This window comes from Meleagris gallopavo, chromosome 2, assembly GCF_905368555.1.
Source record: "Meleagris gallopavo chromosome 2, MGAL_WU_HG_1.1, whole genome shotgun sequence".
NCBI classification, from domain to species: Eukaryota; Metazoa; Chordata; class Aves; order Galliformes; family Phasianidae; genus Meleagris; species Meleagris gallopavo.
The window spans coordinates 80,535,451-80,556,242 of NC_139405.1; the positions used below are offsets into that span (position 1 = coordinate 80,535,451).

A 20,792-nucleotide genomic window follows, 5' to 3' on the forward strand; every position below is an offset into this window, starting at 1 on the left:
AACTAAATATCTAGCACTCCAAAGCAATTTTTCAGGATTCCTTGATGACTGAAGTAAAGTTATAGGTCTGAAACCACTCCTTAATTATTAGAATCAGCTCTTCTTCCCATACTACATCCTTACCCAAGATGATCTACATCTCTGATTTCTTAAAATTCAGAAACATCAGATGATTATCAGCAGTTGCTTGCACATTGAACTTTTATGGCTATGATCTTAACTCCACTGTTTAACACAGTATGACAGAAGAGATACAACTAATTGGCTACAAGAACTAATACTTTGAAGTGAAAGACTTTTTCAGTAGAAGGCCAATATTTGGCCTAAAAGAATGTCTTGTTCTCATACTTACAAATGATTACTCCTTTAGAGCAGATCACAGAACATCTGAGCAAGTCTGTCTTTACTCAGAACACTCATATGTTGATTCCTGCTGAAAATATATGTCTTCCAAGCTCAAACTTACAAAACTTTTTCATATTGGAGTGAATGAAATTACAGCAACCTATCAGACTTACATATCTAATCTATCTAAAAGGCCTTAAGAGCTTGAATATCTTGTTGGAAAATCCAATCTTAAACATCTGAAAGTAGAAAGATGTATGTCATTACCTAAGCAGAAACAAAGGAATACCTTGACATGCCTTTTCCAAGTTTTTACGGTTACATTTGTCGAATTTACATTTGTAGTCATTAGTTTAGTAAGAATTCAAGATGCCTAGAAATGCTGTCTATCATTGTTGAAGGTGATTTAAGAGCTCTACCAAACCCAAGGCTCAAATAACTGGCATAATTACAGGTGAAAAAAAACAAGAGGACAAGGAGCCAGAAGATGAATGCATCCCTTATAATGCCCTAAAGCAGAAAGCATATACAATGGTTTTTATCAGAAAACATTCACAGCTGATACACGGAAGTGTATGGTAGAGTATGACAATGCTACACCAAATATGCAGCCTAAAAAGTTAGGAAATATGGTCTCAGTCCAGACACAAAGGCCTCATTTGGGCGTTCAACAACAAAGGTGTTGAACAATTGCTACACATCTCTACCATTTCAATATGCATTCAGATAGACTTTATTTGTTGTATGAACTGTATTCCTGTATATATGAAATACACACAAAATACATAGGTAGCTCCAAAAGTAACATCTCTATTTATTTCCATGGAAACTACAATAGAGATAAAGAGCACAATGACATATTTGATAGAAAAAATTACACTATTTTTTAACATAGTCACAACCGTTAGCCAATTTGCACAAATGAGCTAATTAGGACAATCTTCATTTATGTTGTGACAGTTGTGCATGGCCATCTGGAATGTGACTTGTCTTTCACAACCTTTTGCCACTGATGAAACACACCACCTACTGCCTCACTGTGCTCACGTCCACTGTTTGGTCCCATAAAAATTCAGCAAGCCAGTGAATGTCAGTGGGTGTCATTTTTTCCACACAGAGGAATTCAGTTACACACCTCCACATTCCACGTCAGACAGCATTTTGTCAGACTGCTCTTCTGCTGCCATATGTCACATGGCAACAAAATATAACGGAATATTGTAGGAAAAGTTCAACATTTTCTGCCATACCATCAACATCTACCTCTGACATCATGGGCCAACATAATAAAATAGGAGACATTACTTTTGGAGCAGCCCTTATATTAAGTTTCTAATGTGATAAGCTCATGCAAGAAAACACTCCAAGTGTTTGTTTTAAAATGATCCTAGATACTAAAAGAAGTGGGGGATAATTTCCATAAATTAATAAAAGGCATCCACAGAGATATGTGGAGTAATTTTGAAATGAAAATACTTCAGATTACAGAAAAACAAAAGGATTAAATTCATCTTTTAAATTCTCCTTCAGCGTTAAATTATACACTACTTCAATTTCAAACTTTCAAGTAAAAATTGTTTCTAAGAGCAAGGAGAAAAGCTTTTTCAACAATTTAGTATTTCAGTTAGTCTCTTCAAATAACAAGCATCAGTTAACATGTTAGGAAAGTACTAGAACCAGGCTAGTTCCCGAGAATTACATTTTATTTAACTGAACTATTTTCTCGCATATTAATAACAACATACGAAAATAAGGAAGAATAGTCTGTATAGAATGGTACTGAGCAGTACAGAGATATGTGACATTTTATTGTGATCAGCATTTGTACTTAATTTAAAAGAAAATTTAAACTAACACAATCCAGAGTAATATTTAAGTTTTCTAGATGCTAGCACAGCTTACAAGATGTGGCTTCAATAACATGGAAACCTCCTGGAGATAATGAAATCTTCCAAATTTCACGGTCCATCAAAATTCTGTTGCCAACAGAGGCACTAAGATAGGTTGTTCCTCCAAAACCCTTTCTTATCTTAGCTAACAGCCTTTCAGGAATTTGAGAGCCCACATATGGAAAGAATAGAAAGATGCTTCTCTCCTTGGAAGCCACATAAGCACAGATATTTATCATACTTGCTTGGAAAATCTGATTAAGTACTTTTCCATGGGCATCTTCTTAGCATCTTTTGGGTTTTGTGTTTTAAATAATTAAGGTGACTCTCTACTTTTGTTTTTTATTAAACATTAATTACATTGGTAATCTATGTTCAAGATGCCACTCCTGCAAAGAATGCAAACATGCATCCAACCGAGGCTGATACAGCAAAAAACAGCAAAATAAAACTCAGCAATCGCTAATTAAAAACAAATGTTTGGGCTTTTTTTTGGAAGATAATTCTCATTCTGAAAGTACAACAAAGCCTCTTGAGATATTACCTGTGTAGATGAAAATCCTCCAAGATGATTTCTTTGCTGACTTAGCCATTTCATAATAGGTATCCCTTCCTCCAGCCTGTCCTGATGAAAGTGTGAGAGCAGAGCATATGCAGCAAGTTCAATATCAATGGACCGTGGCTGCCAGGAATCGGAAATTTCAGAAGCAGGTGTTATCCAAAAACGAAATTCTCCTGAAAAATAAACCAAAATAATCTCAGATCCACAGACTGAAGTCTTTGGACTTCTAGAAAAGTCTTATTTAAGACTTAATTTATGCTTACATGAGAGATCTAGCAATGTTCTTTAAAATTAAATGAATGTTTAGGTGTGTGCCCGGAAAATGTCTTAGGTACTTCCTCAGCACTTTTTGAATATAGTTATAAATAAAGCTGGAGTCCAGATAGTCAACCCCAATTAAATTCAATTAATTTTATACATAACTTCATGTGAACCTTTTATTGTCAATATGAAGTGCTCAGGTCAATGAGCCCTTGCAGAAAAGCAATCTCATTGCTGGGATGCTCACTAGAGAAGGAACTTCAGGCATTACAGCTGCCCAACAGGTTTGTTCTTGAACAAAGTGCAAATTCTCCCTTCAGAAAATCCTAGCTCAGAAAACATGAAAGGACACTCAAGAGGCTCTGTTTCCAGTCTACAACATGAAATCCTTCAGTTTTTTCAAGAGGATAGTTATTATTTTTAACAAAAAACAAAAAACTTTGATATCTTTGATTACTATTATACAGTCTGCTCTTCATCCAAAATAGGAAACAAAATTCAGTCATATTAAACATGGAAGAGGCTAAATATGATGAGATTATTGGTCACTACAGAAAATGTAATACAATTCTGTATCAGCTCACAAGATGTGATTCATCTCTTCATTCCAATACTTATTTCAACTAACCATCCCCCAACCCTGCTCCTGGAAGCCTACTGATCAATCAGAACCACTCTGAAATAGTTAACTTGAACTGTCTAATTAGACTAACCTTACAAGTGCACATAACATGAAAGAACTGACAAGTCTTTCTTTGACTTGTCTTTGACAAGCATCCCCCATCGAGAGCACAGAAATTAAAACAGAAAGGCTTAGCTTTGCTATGAATTAAAGCTTTATTTGAAGTTCCTAAGCAATTTTATGTAGCAAGCTTTAATTTTGAAGAAGGATTATCTTTTTCTCTAATTCTATATATACATGTAAAATTGAAAAAAATCCATCTGTACAACCATAGAAGACTGTTGTGCAATACCTTGTTGCTCTGCTCTCTCATTCAGCATACTCAAGGCTTCCTTTGCTTTTGTACTTTTTGCCCACGACAAAGCATATGTCACAAGTGCTAATGTATAGTTATCCGAAATGCCTTCTTTTAATTTATCTTCCAGAAAGTTTGTAGCTCTCTTAATGACATAAGCATGCTGAAAATGAAGATCATATACTGAATATATATTATTATAATGTAAAAGAAAAGCTTGTAAAGAAATAGAAACTACTATCTTCAAACAACAACCAACAAGTACTGAAAATCTCAGAATCACAGACACAAACCTCAGAGGCAAAGCTTTTAACCTTGCACTGTCTCTTATGAATGTTAGTAATCTCAAGAAAATGGATTGAATGACTGAATGCCTCTACGGATAGTTCCCCCCATAAATTCCTTTTTATGTTCCTGGACTGAAGGCATGATAGTATTCTTGCTAAAGGCAATTGCCTTTAGATTTTGCAAAGGTATGCAAAAATGGATTGCCTCACAACACATAATGTCTTAATTAGTAAGCCAAAATACAGGGAAATTTTACCAAATAAGGTTACATTTTGTCTTTATTCAGGATGTTCTATTTCTTTAAACTACCAGGTGTTTGCCAGGTAGTATGAGAATTTATGAAGTATTCCAGAAACTGTAAATTCTGTTTATGAATTCCAATACCTCTTTATCTTGGAACCCAAGGAGGGAAGACATGATATATGCTGTGAGGGTGATTGGATTATTGGTGCCTCCTTGAAGGTCACTGTGTAATACTTTGCCAGGTTCCTGAAATTCTCCATTTGACTTCTGATGTCCAACAATCCATTTTGCTGTATCCATGAGTACATCTTGGTCAATATCTATGAATGGACGAGCTTGAAAAAAACATCTTAATACAAAAGCTGATAACCTGGAGGAAAATGTTAATGAAATATGACAAAGTTAACTTCTGTTTAACATAATGTAAGAATATGATGATGTATAAAATACTCAATACACAGCTTCCAAGCACAGAGGAAAATACGTGCTTTATCCAGACAAGAAAGGAGACTAAGCTTAATCCACAAAAAAATGAAGCTATTTCCTTGTTCCTAAAGATAATTCCTTTTGCAGCTGTTACATTTCAAAAATAACTACAGACTATATATGCTCCAAGTCTTTGTTTGTCTTTATTTATCCAAGTCTCTGTCAGTATTTGTTTAACTTTATTCAAATATTGCTCTCTTGCCTTCTGTTGCTAAGCTAAAGTGGCAAAATCATAACTGCATTACTGCAAACTATAAGTGTGATAGTAGTTATCACAATTATCCCTCTAACGACATCACCAAAACAGCACTTGTTTTATTCATTAATAATCTGAAGTTCTACTTTGACTTCTTTCTTTGCTAAATGTGCATTTATGTAACATGCTACTGCACTATATATCTAGCGGGGTTGCTAATAAAGATAAATTATCTTCATTTTCCACTTCATCAATACTGCATCTAATACAAATCCTACTGAAACTGGTGAAGGGTGCTCACTCACTCCGGAAGAATGGAGCAAGTAAGTGAAAGAGTAATTGAAACAGTTTTATTTGAAGCTGGTAACATGCTGAAGCACAAACACACATGTAAACTAATCAAATGTAGATTAGCTAAACAAAGTGCTGGAACTTCTATCTGTTTATCTTTCTAGCTTTCACAATTATATTTACTATGTTTCTTAAGGTGGAATTCTACACTGAATTTACAGTCTCAAAAACAAGGTGTAGAATATGCAAGGGGGACAATTTTATTTTTTTTTTTTTTTTTACCATCAGTACCTCTAATCACCTCACAGAGAATTCCTCAGAGAGTCCTCAGTATCCAGACTGGAGAAAAGCAAAAATCTACTTGAGGCAATAGTGACCATTAAGCCCTAAATTGTTTCAACTGCAATTATAAGCAATGTAATTAATGTTATTCTTCCTTTGAGAAACTTTCAGACAAAGCTGTCTGTTCTCTGTAGAGTCGCATTTAAGTATATAATGCTTTAAGTGGTCTCAATTCCTGATAATTACTAGAGAACTAAAAATATGTCTGTGGCACTTAAATACTGGTTCTTAAGGCAGAAAATAGGCTGTTCTATTACTCAAAAACCTTAGAGCAGTTGGACATATTCAACACATCTATATTGGTAGGTCAAATGTGCCTGGAATTTGCTTCACAGAATCATAGAATGGCTTGGGTTGGAAGGGACCTCAAGGATCATTAAGCCCTCTGCCGCACGCAGGGCCACCAACCTCAGCATTTTATACCAGATCCAGCTACCCGGGGCCCCATCCAACTTTTTCTGAAGACATTTACCACCAATCAGCTAGTACCTACACCAGTGAACTACTTTCTAAATCAGGGTTCTTCTTCCCAAACAACATGTGGGGATAACCTGGAAGGTGTCAAGAGAGTGTCAGGGTCAGAAGGCTACCAAAGACTATGCTGTTATTTAAGCAGCAGTGTGGTTTACACTCCCAGGCCCAGGAATATACCAGGGCACTTTCTCAATATATGCATAAATACAATGCACCCAAGAGTAAAACTGGAATATGTTTCCACCACTCAAGAGTTCTGGTTTACAGAGATTGCAATAGTGATTTAAACAAATGCCTACTTGACATTCTGCTTTTATACAGTTAACAATGTTTCACCCTTGTTGTTGTGACAAGAAACCAAACTCTGAGTAGCCTTAACTAGCTTTTCTTTTTCCAAAGGAGTTTTAAGTTTCCTGCATGCTGGTAAGCTATCCTCTCCAGCAGAACATCTCAAGGCATTTCATTCAGCTACTCCCATGGGTAAAATAATTCATTGTTCATCTTTTGTAAAATTAAAAAGACCAGCCCTAATATTGACCTTGACAGCAAGCTATCCAGCAGAACGACCTTAGAGTTGGCCTAAACGCCTAATGAAAACCAGGCAGAAGGCTAATACAGCTGGAAAATTTTAGCAGCTTCACAAAAAAAATCTAGTCTTGGGAAGTATCTAAAACAGTCAAATTCCAAAGTGAATCTGGCAGAACTACTTACCATGTGCTCCCAGAGGGATCTTCATTTCCAAAGGCACTAAAAGAGCCATCATCCCTCTGGAAAAGCAGCTCTCTTTGATATCCTGGAGTGAAAGAGCAGAGATAGGTATTGAACACATTCCTCTTTTGTGGGTTCCGGTATAAACTTCCTACTGACATGAAGCAAAGCACTTTCTAAGGATATGAAGAATAGAACCTGAATAAAATATCTCTCAAATCTATAAAAATACACAAAAACCATGTAGCAAACTATAAGAAAGCAGGTAACAGTAATGTGAAAGAGCTATCTACAAAAATAGACTTAGAGAGCTCCCATTCCCACTGAACTCATTGACCCTTCTGTGTCCCTTCCAAAACAGGATGTTCTATGATTCCCACTCATCCACCACCCAGATGGGACAGTGCAGGGTAGAGGCACAGCCTTATAACTCAGTGGCTCCAGAAGCACAGCAAGTGCAGACTACATCTATAGCTCAGCTCCTCAAAGAGCTAAAATACTGAAGTCATGTAACTAGAGAGACATTTTATTTCTCCAGCAGACAAAAGAACAAGCAGAAATTAAGTATTTTCCAACCGGAAAGGCATGAGAGCATCTACGAGTTACAAATGCTGCTGAAAAGCAGACACTTTCATCAGTTTATTTTGGGCAAATCAAAGAACTTGCTATCAGAAAGCATACTGGAAGAGGCTGTTCTGAAAATGAACAAAATGTTTCATCAGTAACTAAAAGAACTTCACAAGAGAGACCTGGTTAAGCAGCATGAAAAGATTTCTTAATATCCAGAACAAGTGTACTTTATCTTGATTGCTGAATACCTATAAGTAAAAGGGTCACAAAAGCTGACTACCTGCTCATGACCAGGCACAATGTCCTTTTTCAAGAGCTGACTTTAGTGCAGATCCAATGTTCATTAATATTATTAATAAAGAGCTCCACAAATATTCTTCTCAATGTAGCTTCTGATCTGTAAAACCTTCCTTCCTGTACATTTTGCTTACTACTTGTGTATTCAGAACAACAATAGTATTTAATAATAGCATTTCTCAATATGTGTTTTCTTCTCTTCCCTCCTTGTTTATTTCTTGGCTGTTTTATATTGGTTATTATAATTAAGAAAAAATATTCATTAGTCTAACATCTGACATTCATACACAGAATACTGACCCAGGCAGGCAGAAGGAAAAGCTTAAGCAAGATTTTATTTATTTACATTATTAAGTTCTACAGAAAGGAACAACAAGCAAATACTGGGTATCTTAATAAATAGGACCCATAAGATCCATCCTAGACATTGAGTCCATGGAGCATGTTCAGAGAAGGGCAACGAAGCTGGTGAGGGAACTGGAGCACAAGCCTTATGAGGAGCAGCTGAGGAAACTGAGATTGTTCAGTCTGGACAGATTCAGGGGAGACTTTATCACTCTTTACGACTACCTGAAGGGAGGTTGTGGCAAGGTGTGGGTTGGCCTCTTCTCCCATGTAACTAATAGTAGGACAAGAGGGAATGCCCTTACATTGTGCCAAAGAAGATTCAGATTGGGCATTACGAAAAAATTCTTCTCCAAAAGAATAGTTAGGTGCTGGAATAGGCTATCCAGGGAGGATGTAGAGTAACTGTCCCTGCAGCTGTTCAAGAAACATATAGATGTGTACTGAGTGACATGGTTTAGCGGGAACTATTGGTGATAGGGAAATGACTGGAGTCGTTGATCCTGGAGGTCTTTTTCAACCTTGATGATTCTATGATTCTATGAATCATTATGATGACCTGGATGAGGGCATCAAGTGCACCCTTAGTAAATTCGCAGATGACATCAAATTGGCTGGAAGTGTGGATCTGCCTGGGGGTAGCAAAGCCATACAGAGGGATCTGGACAGGCTGGAGAGCTGGGCTGAAGCCAATGGGATGAGGTTCAACAAGACCAAATGCTGGGTCCTGCACTTCGGCCACAACAACCCCAGGCGACGCTACAGGCTTGGGGCGGTGTGGCTGGAGGACAGTGTAGAGGAAATGGACCTGGGAGTATTGATTGATGCTTGGCTGAACATGAGCCAGCAGTGTGCCCAGGTGGCCAAGAAGACCAATGGCATCATGGCTTGCATCAGAAACAGTGTTGCCAGCAGGAGCAGAGAGGTGATTGTTCCCCTGTACTCAGCACTAGCGAGGCCGCACCTCGAGTACTGTGTCCAGTTTTGGGACCCTCACTGCAAGAAAGACATTGAGGCCCTGAAACGTGTTCAAAGGAAGGCAACAAGGCTGGTGAGGGGTCTGGAACACAGGCCATATGAGGAGAGGCTGAAGGAGCTGGGAATGTTCAGCCTGGAGAAGAGGAGGCTCAGGGGAGACCTTATTGATCTCTATAACTTCCTGAAGGGAGGATGTAGTGAGCTGGGGGTCGGCCTCTTCTCTCGTGTCATTAGTGATAGGACCAGAGGGAATGGTTTCAAGCTACGGCAGGGGAGATTCAAGCTGGACATTAGGAAGTATTACTTTTCAGAAAGGGTGGTCAGGCACTGGACTGGACTGCCCAGGGAGATGGTGGAGTCACCGACCCTGAGGGTGTTCAAGGAAAGACTGGATGTTGTGTTGAGGGACATGGTTTAGTGGGAACTATTGGTAATAGGTGAACGGTTGGAGTGGATGATCTTTTAGGTCTTTTCCAACCTTGGTGATTCTATGATTCTATGATTCTATGAATCTGAACTGCTATGTTTTACCAGTACAGTAGTATCAAGTTTAGTTATTGTCTTCTTAAAACTGTTTGAAATTACAACTTCCACTTAAAAAGCTTTTCTAAATGTATTTAGTAGAACAACAGTGGTTAACTAAATAATTAAAATTTGTGATCCCTACCCATATTGATGGATCTGTCAACTCAGTTAATGATCTTGAAAAGTCAAGCAATCTTGAGTGAGAGAAAGAAAGCGATTAAGTGGCAAAAATTGCTGTCAAAGTTTTAGCCTCAAATACAAACAGATCACTTTCTCTTCAAAAACACCTGACTGCAATGTCCAAAGCTGAGGTCTTCTGCTTCTTCACTGAACAGGAAATATGCAGTAATAAGGATTATAGCCACTACCCCAATGGTAGTGTAAAATAACTAAGACCAACAGCTTACTTAACAAAGTCTGCTGAGCAGGCATAAGAAAAAAAAATTCTCTGAATTTACTAGGATTGGGAAGGATTGGAAAGATGAGCAGAACCAGATGGAGGTTCCTATATATTTCCTATAGTCTTTTTGCTTTTGCTTTCTTTTTAATGTCAAGCTCTATGCAGTCACGCAAAAAAAAAAAAAAAAAAAAAAAAAAAAAAAACTTCAAACACGAGCATATCTAACACAAGAAAGTCTGTAGAAATGTTGAAACAATAGATCTGAGGGCTGTGAACCACTGCATTCATTCCAATGGACACTCAATCAGATGTGAAAAACAATACTTTAAATGTCAACACATACAACTGGAAAGGCAAGGAAAAGAAGGATCCTATTACGAAGATGTACGCTAGTACTTCCAGAGGACTGGCTGAAACCCAGAAGATGTAGGTTAGCTAAGCCAAGCTAACAGAAGAGTACATCAGGATGGAAAGGAGTTCAGTAATATGTGAAAGACCTAAAGGTCTCATGTTTCGAACAGCTTGAAAATACAGCTTCAGCTCAGTGCTTGCCTGGGTCTAGCTTCTAAGCTTTCAGGACAAAAAGGACTTTTTATTTCTGAAGAAGTGATTTCAAGATGAGATCTGTCATTTTGAGAACTGAAGGAATTTATTTTAAATTCAACTTTTCTTTCATTTTGGCTTTGTTCTAGGTAAACAAAATCTGATAAAGGAAAGCAACCACTGCTAGCCATGGGTCCTTCTTCCCACTAACATTTAGTTTTAAAATTAATTATATTTACTTCAGATTATGTGGTCACTGCTTCAGATATTTAGTGCATTTTGACATGTGAAATAAATTATGTTTTAAATTCACCTTCATTATAATCCTTTTGAAAACTGATTTTATGAAAGTTACAGCTCAAACTAAGGATAAGTAGTACATCATGGATACTGTCTGACCCAGTAGGCACAAGGAAGCACAATACAACTATGTTCTCCACATTTCGTGATGCTCTGGAGTATTTTCAAATCAAAACATACAGCCATTTTCCATTAAAATATTCCACTTTCTGATGTCCAGCACAGAGTTCATTTCTGATCAAGTCTAAAACTTGGGTGGGCAAACATCAACCACAAGAACATAATTCCTAGAGTTCTGCAAGGACATGGAAGGATAAGAATGTGCCTAATTTTGCCTAATGAGGATTGCTAATTTTGACCCACTGTACCTCACATGCATCAAATGTTTGTTCATACACAGTTCAAGCAAAAAAAAGAGCTAGGAAGTATCAATAACAAAAAAAAGCACAAAAATCACCTTCTAAAATGCACTTTTCCTCTGAAAAATACCTACATAGAAACAGTATATGTTTTGGAGAAAATTTTCCTTGTAAACAGAATTGTCTGCTCCTCAATTCTGTTATCCCAGAAGAAAGAGAAAAAAGAGTTTATTTCCAGGTTGCATGACACCAGCAAAGTAGTCTTTCAAATACCAAGTACAAAGTCACAGATACTCTAGCTAGGAAGAGTTCTTGAAAACGTAAAATGTCCTTTAAGCATACAGACCTTTTCTCATAAATGATAATGCTTTTGATTGAATATCCTCTCTCAGCTGTCTCGTTTTAGTAAGGTATTGCAAAATATAAACATTTGGAGCAAAATTGATCATATTCTGTTCACCACAGCCATACGGCATCTTAATCAATGATGACAAACCATTGATTGAAGGTCCAAGTAAATCGCCTGGAAGATAAAATTAAAATGTAATTCAAATAAACACGTCTAACACATAAAGGATGGTATCAGCTAAACTATGAAAAAATTTAATACATTGGGAATACTTGTGCTCAACACCACTATCCAGGCAGAAAACTGCATTAACCACACACAGTCTTATTATCAGCTTTTTGCTCACTGACCAATCTCCTCATAGAACTTTACTGACCTTCCCAACTACACAATAATTTCAAACAGACTCCATATGAAAAAAAAACAAAATATATTCCTTCCAGGAGAATGTTTCAGCAACTGTTCGTATTTCAAATTTCCTGTATTTCTCCTCTCACACAGATTTATCAAAGCCTAGGACCAACTATGAGTCGAGTTTTAGGCTTTATTCTTCAGACAAGCAGAATCTAAACAGAATATTAGCAAACTTTGCAGGACTTTCCTTATTAAAGCCTGACAGTCTCTTTAACTCTGAAAAAGGATACTTAATACCACAATATTGTAAATAAAATAAATAAATAATGCACTCCATCCATACAGTCATCTCATGATCAGTTCAATGGATGAGAAATTATTATTAACTAATGATTTATCCCATTAACATAGGGATTAAATTAAATTAATAGTTTCCTAAAAACCTAAGAAGCAACAGCCACCCAGGGCAAAATCTTAGAAAGGCCTTTCAGTAGAGAAGTCCTAGCAAACCCTGTTATGGTAGTTCAGGATATTATACCAACATCCCTGCTCTACTTGACAGTCTACTGCTTTCAGTTACTATTCACACCTCTGCAGTACAGAAGAAACCAGCAACTGAATTATAATAAATGCGATGACCACTTGCAACAGGATGTCACAGATGTCAAACTGCTAATTTAGACCAATCCTTTCACATCCACATGGAATACAGGTACTCTCAACTTCCAAAAGCAGTGGCATGCTGTATCTTCATGCTACATCTTTGATACTAACTGAGTTCAGAAAAAGCCTAGCAGACAGCAAACTATACTTAAAACAACAAAAAACAACTGACCAGTAACAGAGATGGAAACAGAACAAAATAATTCTTACCTATAGCAGCGACTTGAACTCTTTCACTACCACTTACAACATCAGAAGGAAAAGTGAAATCCAAAGTTTTTGTCACTGCTTGTTGCTTACCCCCAGTTAAATCCAAAAGGAGTGTCTGAGAATACGTTTGTTCCAATCCTTCAGCCTACCAAAATAAACAGAGGATTGTTATAATTTCCAATAGGTTGTTGCTTTTAGAACTGGAACTACATGCTTACTGTGCTGATGCACCTAAAATTCTGGGAGATACTTTGTGCTGCTTCTTAACACATCAAGAACCTGAGAAATTGGCCCATCTGAACTGACACATAAATGTTTTTATAATAAAGACCTGCTTCCATTATTTGCTTCTAGCAATCACGTGTTAATTATAAAAATACACACAAAGTCATTGAAAGCATCTTTGATTCTAGTGAGCTCAATGACAAGCACAGAGCTCCATGATCAAGTATATGCCAAGGCCAGAAGTGCTCTCTTCCATGCTGTTTGCAATCCTACAGCCTGTCATACAAAGACGACTTTACACCACTTAAGTTCATCACTGTAAGTTCAAAGGTTCCGTTCATTCATGCACGCAAGTCTCTTGGAGAGAAAAAATGTCTTCAAAGTAGAGAAAATGAATGGATTTCTCTTCTCAGCCTAGACTTAGTCCAACAAGATTTTATTCTCTTCAGCACAACTGAGCTTCAATAGAAAGGGCAATCAGTGGCTCCTTCCAGAATTAACTTGCAGGACAGTGATTTTGAGATGTCCAACAAGAGGGCTATGCTATAAAACAAAAGCCTTCTAGTGGGTCCAAAAATGGGCCCTCAAAACAAAAAGAAAAAGACCCACTTAGCAGAATCCAGCTGGCCAGAGCTTGCTCCTCACGATGGACAAGGCTGAGTTAGTTGTGGGTAAGTACAGATACAGAAATGCAGATGCAAATAACAAAATCTAGAAGAACCTCAACTTTCAGCCTTAAGGTTCTACAAACAGCTGTGCTGAAATTCACATCACTTACTTCATATGTTTATCATAGTCTGAAGTAGTGCAATTTTATGATCCTGTCTCATTAGAGAGGTAAATCAGCACCTTTAGAGCATAATTCAATTAACCTGTCATCCTCGAGAAATGTGCTATCAGTATGGAAATCCTAAACAATGGGTAAGAAATTGGCAGAAAGAAAAATCTATGAAATCTGAAAACAAAGGCATAGATGATGGGAGCTTACAAGCAGGAGAGGGACCCATTTTTTACATGGTCCAATAGCGATAGGAAAAGAAGGAATGGCTTTAAACTAAAAGAGGTGAAATTTAAGTTAGATATTAGGAAGAAATTCTTCATTTCAGGGTAGTGAAGCACTGGAGCAGGTTCTATCATTCTATCTATGAAGATCAGCACAAGGAAATGACAAGTCCTGTACCTGCTGAGGAACAACCCCATGCACCTCTACATGCTAAGGTCTGCCAAGCTGGAAAGCAGCTTTTCAGAAAAGGACCTGAGAGAGCTGTTGGACACCAACTTGAGCATAAGCCAAAAAAAGGACCTTGTAGCAAGGGCATCCAACTTTATCCTGTATCCATGATACATCATGTAAAGCCTGGCCAGCAGGTTGAGGGAGATGATCCTTCTCCCCTACTCAGCTGTGATGAGACCTCTGGAGTACTGGGTCCAGGAGAGGGCAAATTGCCCAGATAAGCTGAGAAGTTTCCATCCTTGGATACATTCAAAAACCTGACTGGACAGAGTCCTGATCACTCTGCTATAGTTGATCCTCCTCTGACCAGGAAAATTGGACTACATAATATCGAGAGGTCCCTTCTAAAATCAGCTATTTCCTGATTCTAGGATCTTAAGTAGGTATTTTAGGATGAGATGTAAAAGTGCCTATCATCTTTCACTGAAATGGAGCTCAACATGACTCAAACTGTTAGATGTCAAAAGTTAAGCAAATCTCATCCAAAAGCCTCTAGTTCATCAAGAAAATCTGGGGGCTAAACTTTCATCACTAACATAACAGAGAAATGTTCATAAAAGTAGGCTTTGAACTAAGCTAGGTGCACTAAGAAATTCATTGCACTTATCCATAATAGAATTACATGATCCACTTTACCATCCTAGATTGTTAAGCTAACTGTAGCAACATTAATTCATTGATGTGAAAATAGGTTTTGCCTTGCTTTCAGAAGCATTTGACACATGATCAGCTATAGAACAGATCTATATTTTCAATTCTGGAAGGAGATCTAAAGAATTTATTTTAAAAGTGCTTTCAGCTTCAAGCCATCTGACCTGAAACCAATCTGAGAAAATGAGAAGTATACTGGTTTGCTTCTTTGTAACAGTCCATTGTATTTTACAGAGCAATTTATTTGTAGAACAAGCCAAGCTGCAGACTGTTTACCTTTACTAAAACTTTTTGGATGATAGCATCAGAAGCAGCAGATGATATCGCTGTCACTTTGATAGGAATCTCTCCCAGCTGTTTTGGTTTGATTGGAAATTGAACAGTTTTCCCATCTTCACTTGGTACAAATATAGACTGTTGATTTCCTGTAGCATTTATTTCATTGGATGTTAGAATAATTTCAAAAGCATCATTCATATCCAGGATCACACTAACCTGTAAAATACAGTAACATTTGCAATAACGCATAAATTTTGAAGAAAATTTAAGCTGCCTTTTTAAGCTGTATATAGAGATTCAGCCTTACAATACGCTCACTGAAGATCTCACAAGAGAAAGTTATGATTTTCATCCCTAATGCACTCCCTTCAGTGTCTGCTAATATTCAAGTACAGAGAACAGAGAGACTGTTACTTTACCTCGGCTTCTTCTTTCAAATAATTAAAGATATTCACTTCCAAAATGAACTGCTCTCCTCTGATGACAGAGTATGGAAGGTTCAGGAAAATGAAGAAAGGTTGAAAAGCTTCTAGCTGCAAAACAAGATCAGCACAAAACAGTGAATCCCTACAATCAGATACTAGTGAGAAAATGACTACATAGCATGTCTTCTGATTAGACTCTCACTTTTAAATTCTTATGAGAGTATCATTACTCACACTCACACTCTAGGACACTCAACTCAACTACACTCAACTACATTACTCTACAACTAACAAAAAGTGTTATTACAGGGCTGAATCAAAAGCCAAGGATCCCTTCTGCATACAAGCACCTTTGTTGGAACTCTATAATGCCACTAAGATGAAAGCTGCTGGACTCCTGGTAGCTTCGACATGGCAAATTCTGACAAGAGAAGATGAATTGAGACTAAGAAACTATCATCCTGCAAGTTGGAAAGCCGCGATCTGTCCAGAGTACCATTAAAGCTACTATGAACTATTCTGAACACACAAGTAAACACAACTATTTTGAACACACAAGGATTCTGAATCTGTCCACTGACCTACATCCATGTCAGTACAGACGTGTGTTGGAATCCAAAATAACTGACTTTCCCTAATTCTGTAATTCCAGACCAGCACGTAAGTATGATATGTTATTTTGTGTGGCGTAAGTTTTTGATTATACTTCTAATAATACATCTTTTCTTAATTAAAACAGAAACAACTTGCAGGAATCTGTCAGAAAGTGATTATTTTATCTGTTAACAGAGACTTTTGGACCAAGTCTTGGCTCTAGGAAGGCAGTGGTAAGCTCACATCAAGCTCAATGGGATTTCACCATTTATGAACATCTGCACATTAAGAATGACTGAAGCATGATATCTATTATTAGAGAAATGTCAACTAAAAATGGCTTTAATTCAGTTTTCATTAAAAAATTCTTCTAAGTATTTTGAGTTTCAGATCCAGAAAATCCTCAGATTTCTTTCTAGCCAACAAATATCAAAAAAAATATTTTAAGTTGTTTGCTAAAGCTTCCAGTGATAAAAAAAAAGTCTTTTATCATTAGAAAAGTTTTAAAAGATAATTTTTTGTTAGTTCTTACTCAATGTTTTCACTAGATGCCTATTTCCTTTGATTTTTTTTCCTCTTAACCTCCTGCAATACTAAATTTTAACAATCAGAAATATTTCAGTATCTTAAAATAAAACACTAGGTGAAATTATCAATACTTTGTGTACTAAAAGACATGTAAAAAATAGATCCAAAGCAGTAAATGACACTAAACGTGCAGATATCACTTATTTATTTCTCCATCACGGTTTTTGTGCATTTCTTTTATTTGTCTCTTTGTATGGTACTGATTAACATATTTCAGCCATATGGAACTCCAAACACAATCTAAACATCCCAATGAGAGTGAAGCACTGAGCAGTGTATGTTGGTGATTATAGTTAAGGAATAAGCTCAACATCTGTTTTATTTGTAGCTTTCTCATATTTGAGAGTGAGGGACCAAGTATATATTTTCATATAGTTTGAATCAGCAAACAATTCCTCTTTCCGTCCCCTCTCTGCCAAGCTAAGTGGAAGAAACAAGAATCATGATTACAGTCTCAAAGGACTCTCAGCCACAAAATATAGATCTGTTTCCAAATTTTGTGGTGTTTTGACCAGGATGTTCAAAGCATATGGTTTGTATCTGGTATATCAGCCAACTACAAATCTGAGTCTGTATCTGGGTTTACAGCCTGAAAGATACTCCTCCACAAGAATTTGGAGGGATGAAAATTTCAGTGGGTAAAGAGTTGTCTCCAAGTTAAATTCTAATTAGTACAGGCATCCAGTTGGAAATCTATGACCTAGTACTGCGCACTTTCAACCTTTCTAACCTTTGGCACTTAAAGTGGAGATGTCCCAGTTAGGAACGTAGTTTCTCTAGGATTTTTTACATAATGCATGAAAACTACAACGACACTTCAAAAAGTAATTCTTATTTTAAACAATCCAAATAGCATTCTCTAAGAAGCTGCTTCCACGAATATAGAGTGAGGCTAGGACAACTGCATGTCTATTCCGGAAATTTCAAGTTTTAGGTCTAAACTGACGAGTGCTGAATTTAGCTTAAATTCCTAAACTCTCCTTGAAAGAGCCACGGAGACAGGAACCTGGCAGCAAAACCACCTCATCCTGGTGCCCAACCTCCATGTCCACATAGGATTTCACTGTAATGTCTTCCGAACAGTTTGAATACGCATGAAATTACTTCATTGATATAAGGAGAAGGCTGTTATTAGAAGTAAAATGCAGGTTCCAATTAACAATCTACAGTGTTATCAGTATATAAAGGAGAAACATCAAGCGATGTGCTACCTCTGCTGGAACAGTTGTCACTCCAAGACTGCCGTTTTCAGAAAGCACAAAAGCACTGGCTACCCAGGATGTGATGGTATCAGGTACAGTGACTTCCATTGTGGTATCTGCATCGGATCTAATAGCAAAAGGACACAGATGACTTTCAAAAGCATCTATTTATGGACATGAGTAAGTAAATATGTATATTAATAATCCATCAAAAATGAAGTTCAAACTCTTGGCAGGAAAAACTGTTGGTTAACTGTTTTCTTCTTCTTAATCATTTAGAAATATTTGTGATGGGATCAAAATGATTAGAACAAATTATCAAATTATTTTGAATTACATAAATTGAAGATAATTACACTTAATCAACTTTTACAGATCCTGTAAAATAATCTTCAATCAAGTCTGTTTTCCTAACTTCTTAGCTGTAAAAGAATACAAGATTTGTGCCTCACAACACAGGTCAGATTTTACTATCAGTTTAACAGTTTGAAATGCTTCTTGAATTAGGTGCAGATGAGAACAGATTTTAGTTTCTGGGTCACAATCTTCTCATGCACTTAACAGAAAAACACCAAGTCTCCCTACAAGTCAGTTCTCCTTATGTAAATGGAAGATAGTTTCCTATCTTAGAAATCTTTGTCTCCAGGGTTTTATTTTGTTTCATTTGAAACTGAAAGTGGGGGATTACTCTGCTTTGTGCAGTTGTAAAATGCCTCATTTGGTGGGCCTCCAACCTCACTTGTGGCCTCTAGGTGGTAGCAGAATATAAATAATACCACATTTTTAAGCACTGTTTTCAGTACCAATGCAGAACAATACTAAAACAAAAAAATAAAAACAGTAAATAGGTTTCAATTTGCTTTTAATTTCATACCTAGTTTTGGTATCGATCCAAAGCCAAGTCTCTGGAAAATGTGTCCTCACATATGGAGTGCTGAAATCTAGAGGTCCATCTCTAGCTACTGGCAGATCATCACCAAAGCCATCCTCTATGGGTATCATTCCATCATCTACAAAACAAAAATTATTGTCCTACCTACAAATGTCTATGTTTAAGAAAAATCAAATTAATACAGTGTTTGCAGTATAATCTACAGTGTTGTTACATATGTTAACACTACTCCACAACATCAGGAACTTTGCATAATATTTCTTTTTCCTTGGGTTTTTGATTGTTAATTTCTTTTCTTAAGTAAATGAAATTTCAGAAGAACATTAAGGTTTTACATAGCCTTTCCAGACTGCTTCTAGAACTGATATAATATTGCGACATACAACAAAGTGACAAACCACTGCTATGAAAACTGCATCTCAAACTGCAAATAAGAATATCATTCATTGATTCTCAGTTCCTTAATGAGTAGGGTCACTCAGGACAGCAGCAAAAGTGAAGTTCTCAAAATAGTGCCTATAGGAGTTTTACTTGTTTTGAACCTTAAAAACAGTTCTCTTTTGCAAGGTTGGAAGTTGCCTTTATGAATACTACAGTGAGAAGACTTAAGAGGGGCCCTAACCCACAGATCTCCTTCCCCACTCAGTAAATTAGATTTGGCTTCATTTATTTTTATTACTTACAAAGAAAATGTTCTTTATCCTCCTCAAGAATGGCATCAGTTGATACCCAAAGGCTGCATTTCTGGATAAAATTTATACAGTTTGTCTCAATACAGGACATTCAGGACATCAAGAGTGCTCATCTATTTTATTTTTTTTCCTTGTCTTTTTTTTTTTTTAAGAAAATAAAGTCATAATTCTAGAGTAATTATACACTTAAAACAAGTAATACATAGGAACCAATAGAAGTCACAGTTATTTGAATCTGAATATTGCCATAACGACAAAAAAAATTTTAAAAGGGATGACACTATAACACAATACATACTTATGAATGTATAAACATATATAATTGTATTCAGATTATTTACATGCTGATAAATTACAATTCAAAACCTGTAAAACCATGAAAACTGTGGACTGTTGTCTACAGCCCCAAACTTTAAAAGGAACATTAATAATCTTTTATTTTAGTAAGCAATACACAAACCACAAAGTTAAGCCCCGCCATGCCCTCCATCCCCTCTTCCCGCCTGTCCCACCCCCAAAAAAAGATCAGAGTTTCTTATTTTAGTCATACCTGAAAGACACCAAAGGAACCTCTGACCAGAGGGAAATACTGTGCTGTATTGTATAAATTGAGTTCATGAAATACCTAGGACAAAGAGAAAGAAAACAACCATAATATCACCCAAGAAGTAAATGCAAATACTTTCTTTTTCCCAGGACTGTCACTGTTAACAGATGCTCATTTGTAGAGTAAGCAGCAGCAGCTCTGTTAGCTCTCACAATAAGGAAGAAAAGAATCCATGACAAGGTGAATGGGATTAGATTGCAATAATTTCATAACTAACAGATGAGTGACTGAGACTACATAAACATAAAACAGGAGTCTACAGCCCACTATTATCACATGGCACTTAGGCTACTACGGCATTTGGGCACTTTAGGAACAATGCATATTGTCAACTCTCAATTTGTTGGTGCACCAGAGCTTCTGCAAGTAAACAGATTTCAAAAAGATGATTAATTACACCATTTCACTCCTCAAAAAATATAATTCTTTGTATTATTTTACATAATTG

The 20,792-nt window shown here is 36.7% G+C and overlaps 1 protein-coding gene across 1 annotated transcript in view; it reads right to left on the reverse strand.

The window, feature by feature from the left end:
* CD109 (CD109 molecule) overlaps nucleotides 1–20,792 on the reverse strand; it is an 84,626-nt gene that overhangs the window by 21,509 nt on the left and 42,325 nt on the right. Inside the window, exons 16-27 of the mRNA XM_010707730.4 lie at nucleotides 20,288–20,362; nucleotides 19,729–19,789; nucleotides 19,028–19,163; nucleotides 18,163–18,280; nucleotides 15,764–15,877; nucleotides 15,342–15,560; nucleotides 12,956–13,100; nucleotides 11,726–11,902; nucleotides 7,066–7,147; nucleotides 4,707–4,935; nucleotides 4,032–4,197; nucleotides 2,779–2,969 (exon numbers count right to left, since the gene is read on the reverse strand). Of these exons, the coding sequence (XP_010706032.1) occupies nucleotides 2,779–2,969; nucleotides 4,032–4,197; nucleotides 4,707–4,935; nucleotides 7,066–7,147; nucleotides 11,726–11,902; nucleotides 12,956–13,100; nucleotides 15,342–15,560; nucleotides 15,764–15,877; nucleotides 18,163–18,280; nucleotides 19,028–19,163; nucleotides 19,729–19,789; nucleotides 20,288–20,362 (1,713 nt within the window). The remainder of the gene's footprint in view (nucleotides 1–2,778; nucleotides 2,970–4,031; nucleotides 4,198–4,706; nucleotides 4,936–7,065; nucleotides 7,148–11,725; nucleotides 11,903–12,955; nucleotides 13,101–15,341; nucleotides 15,561–15,763; nucleotides 15,878–18,162; nucleotides 18,281–19,027; nucleotides 19,164–19,728; nucleotides 19,790–20,287; nucleotides 20,363–20,792) is intronic.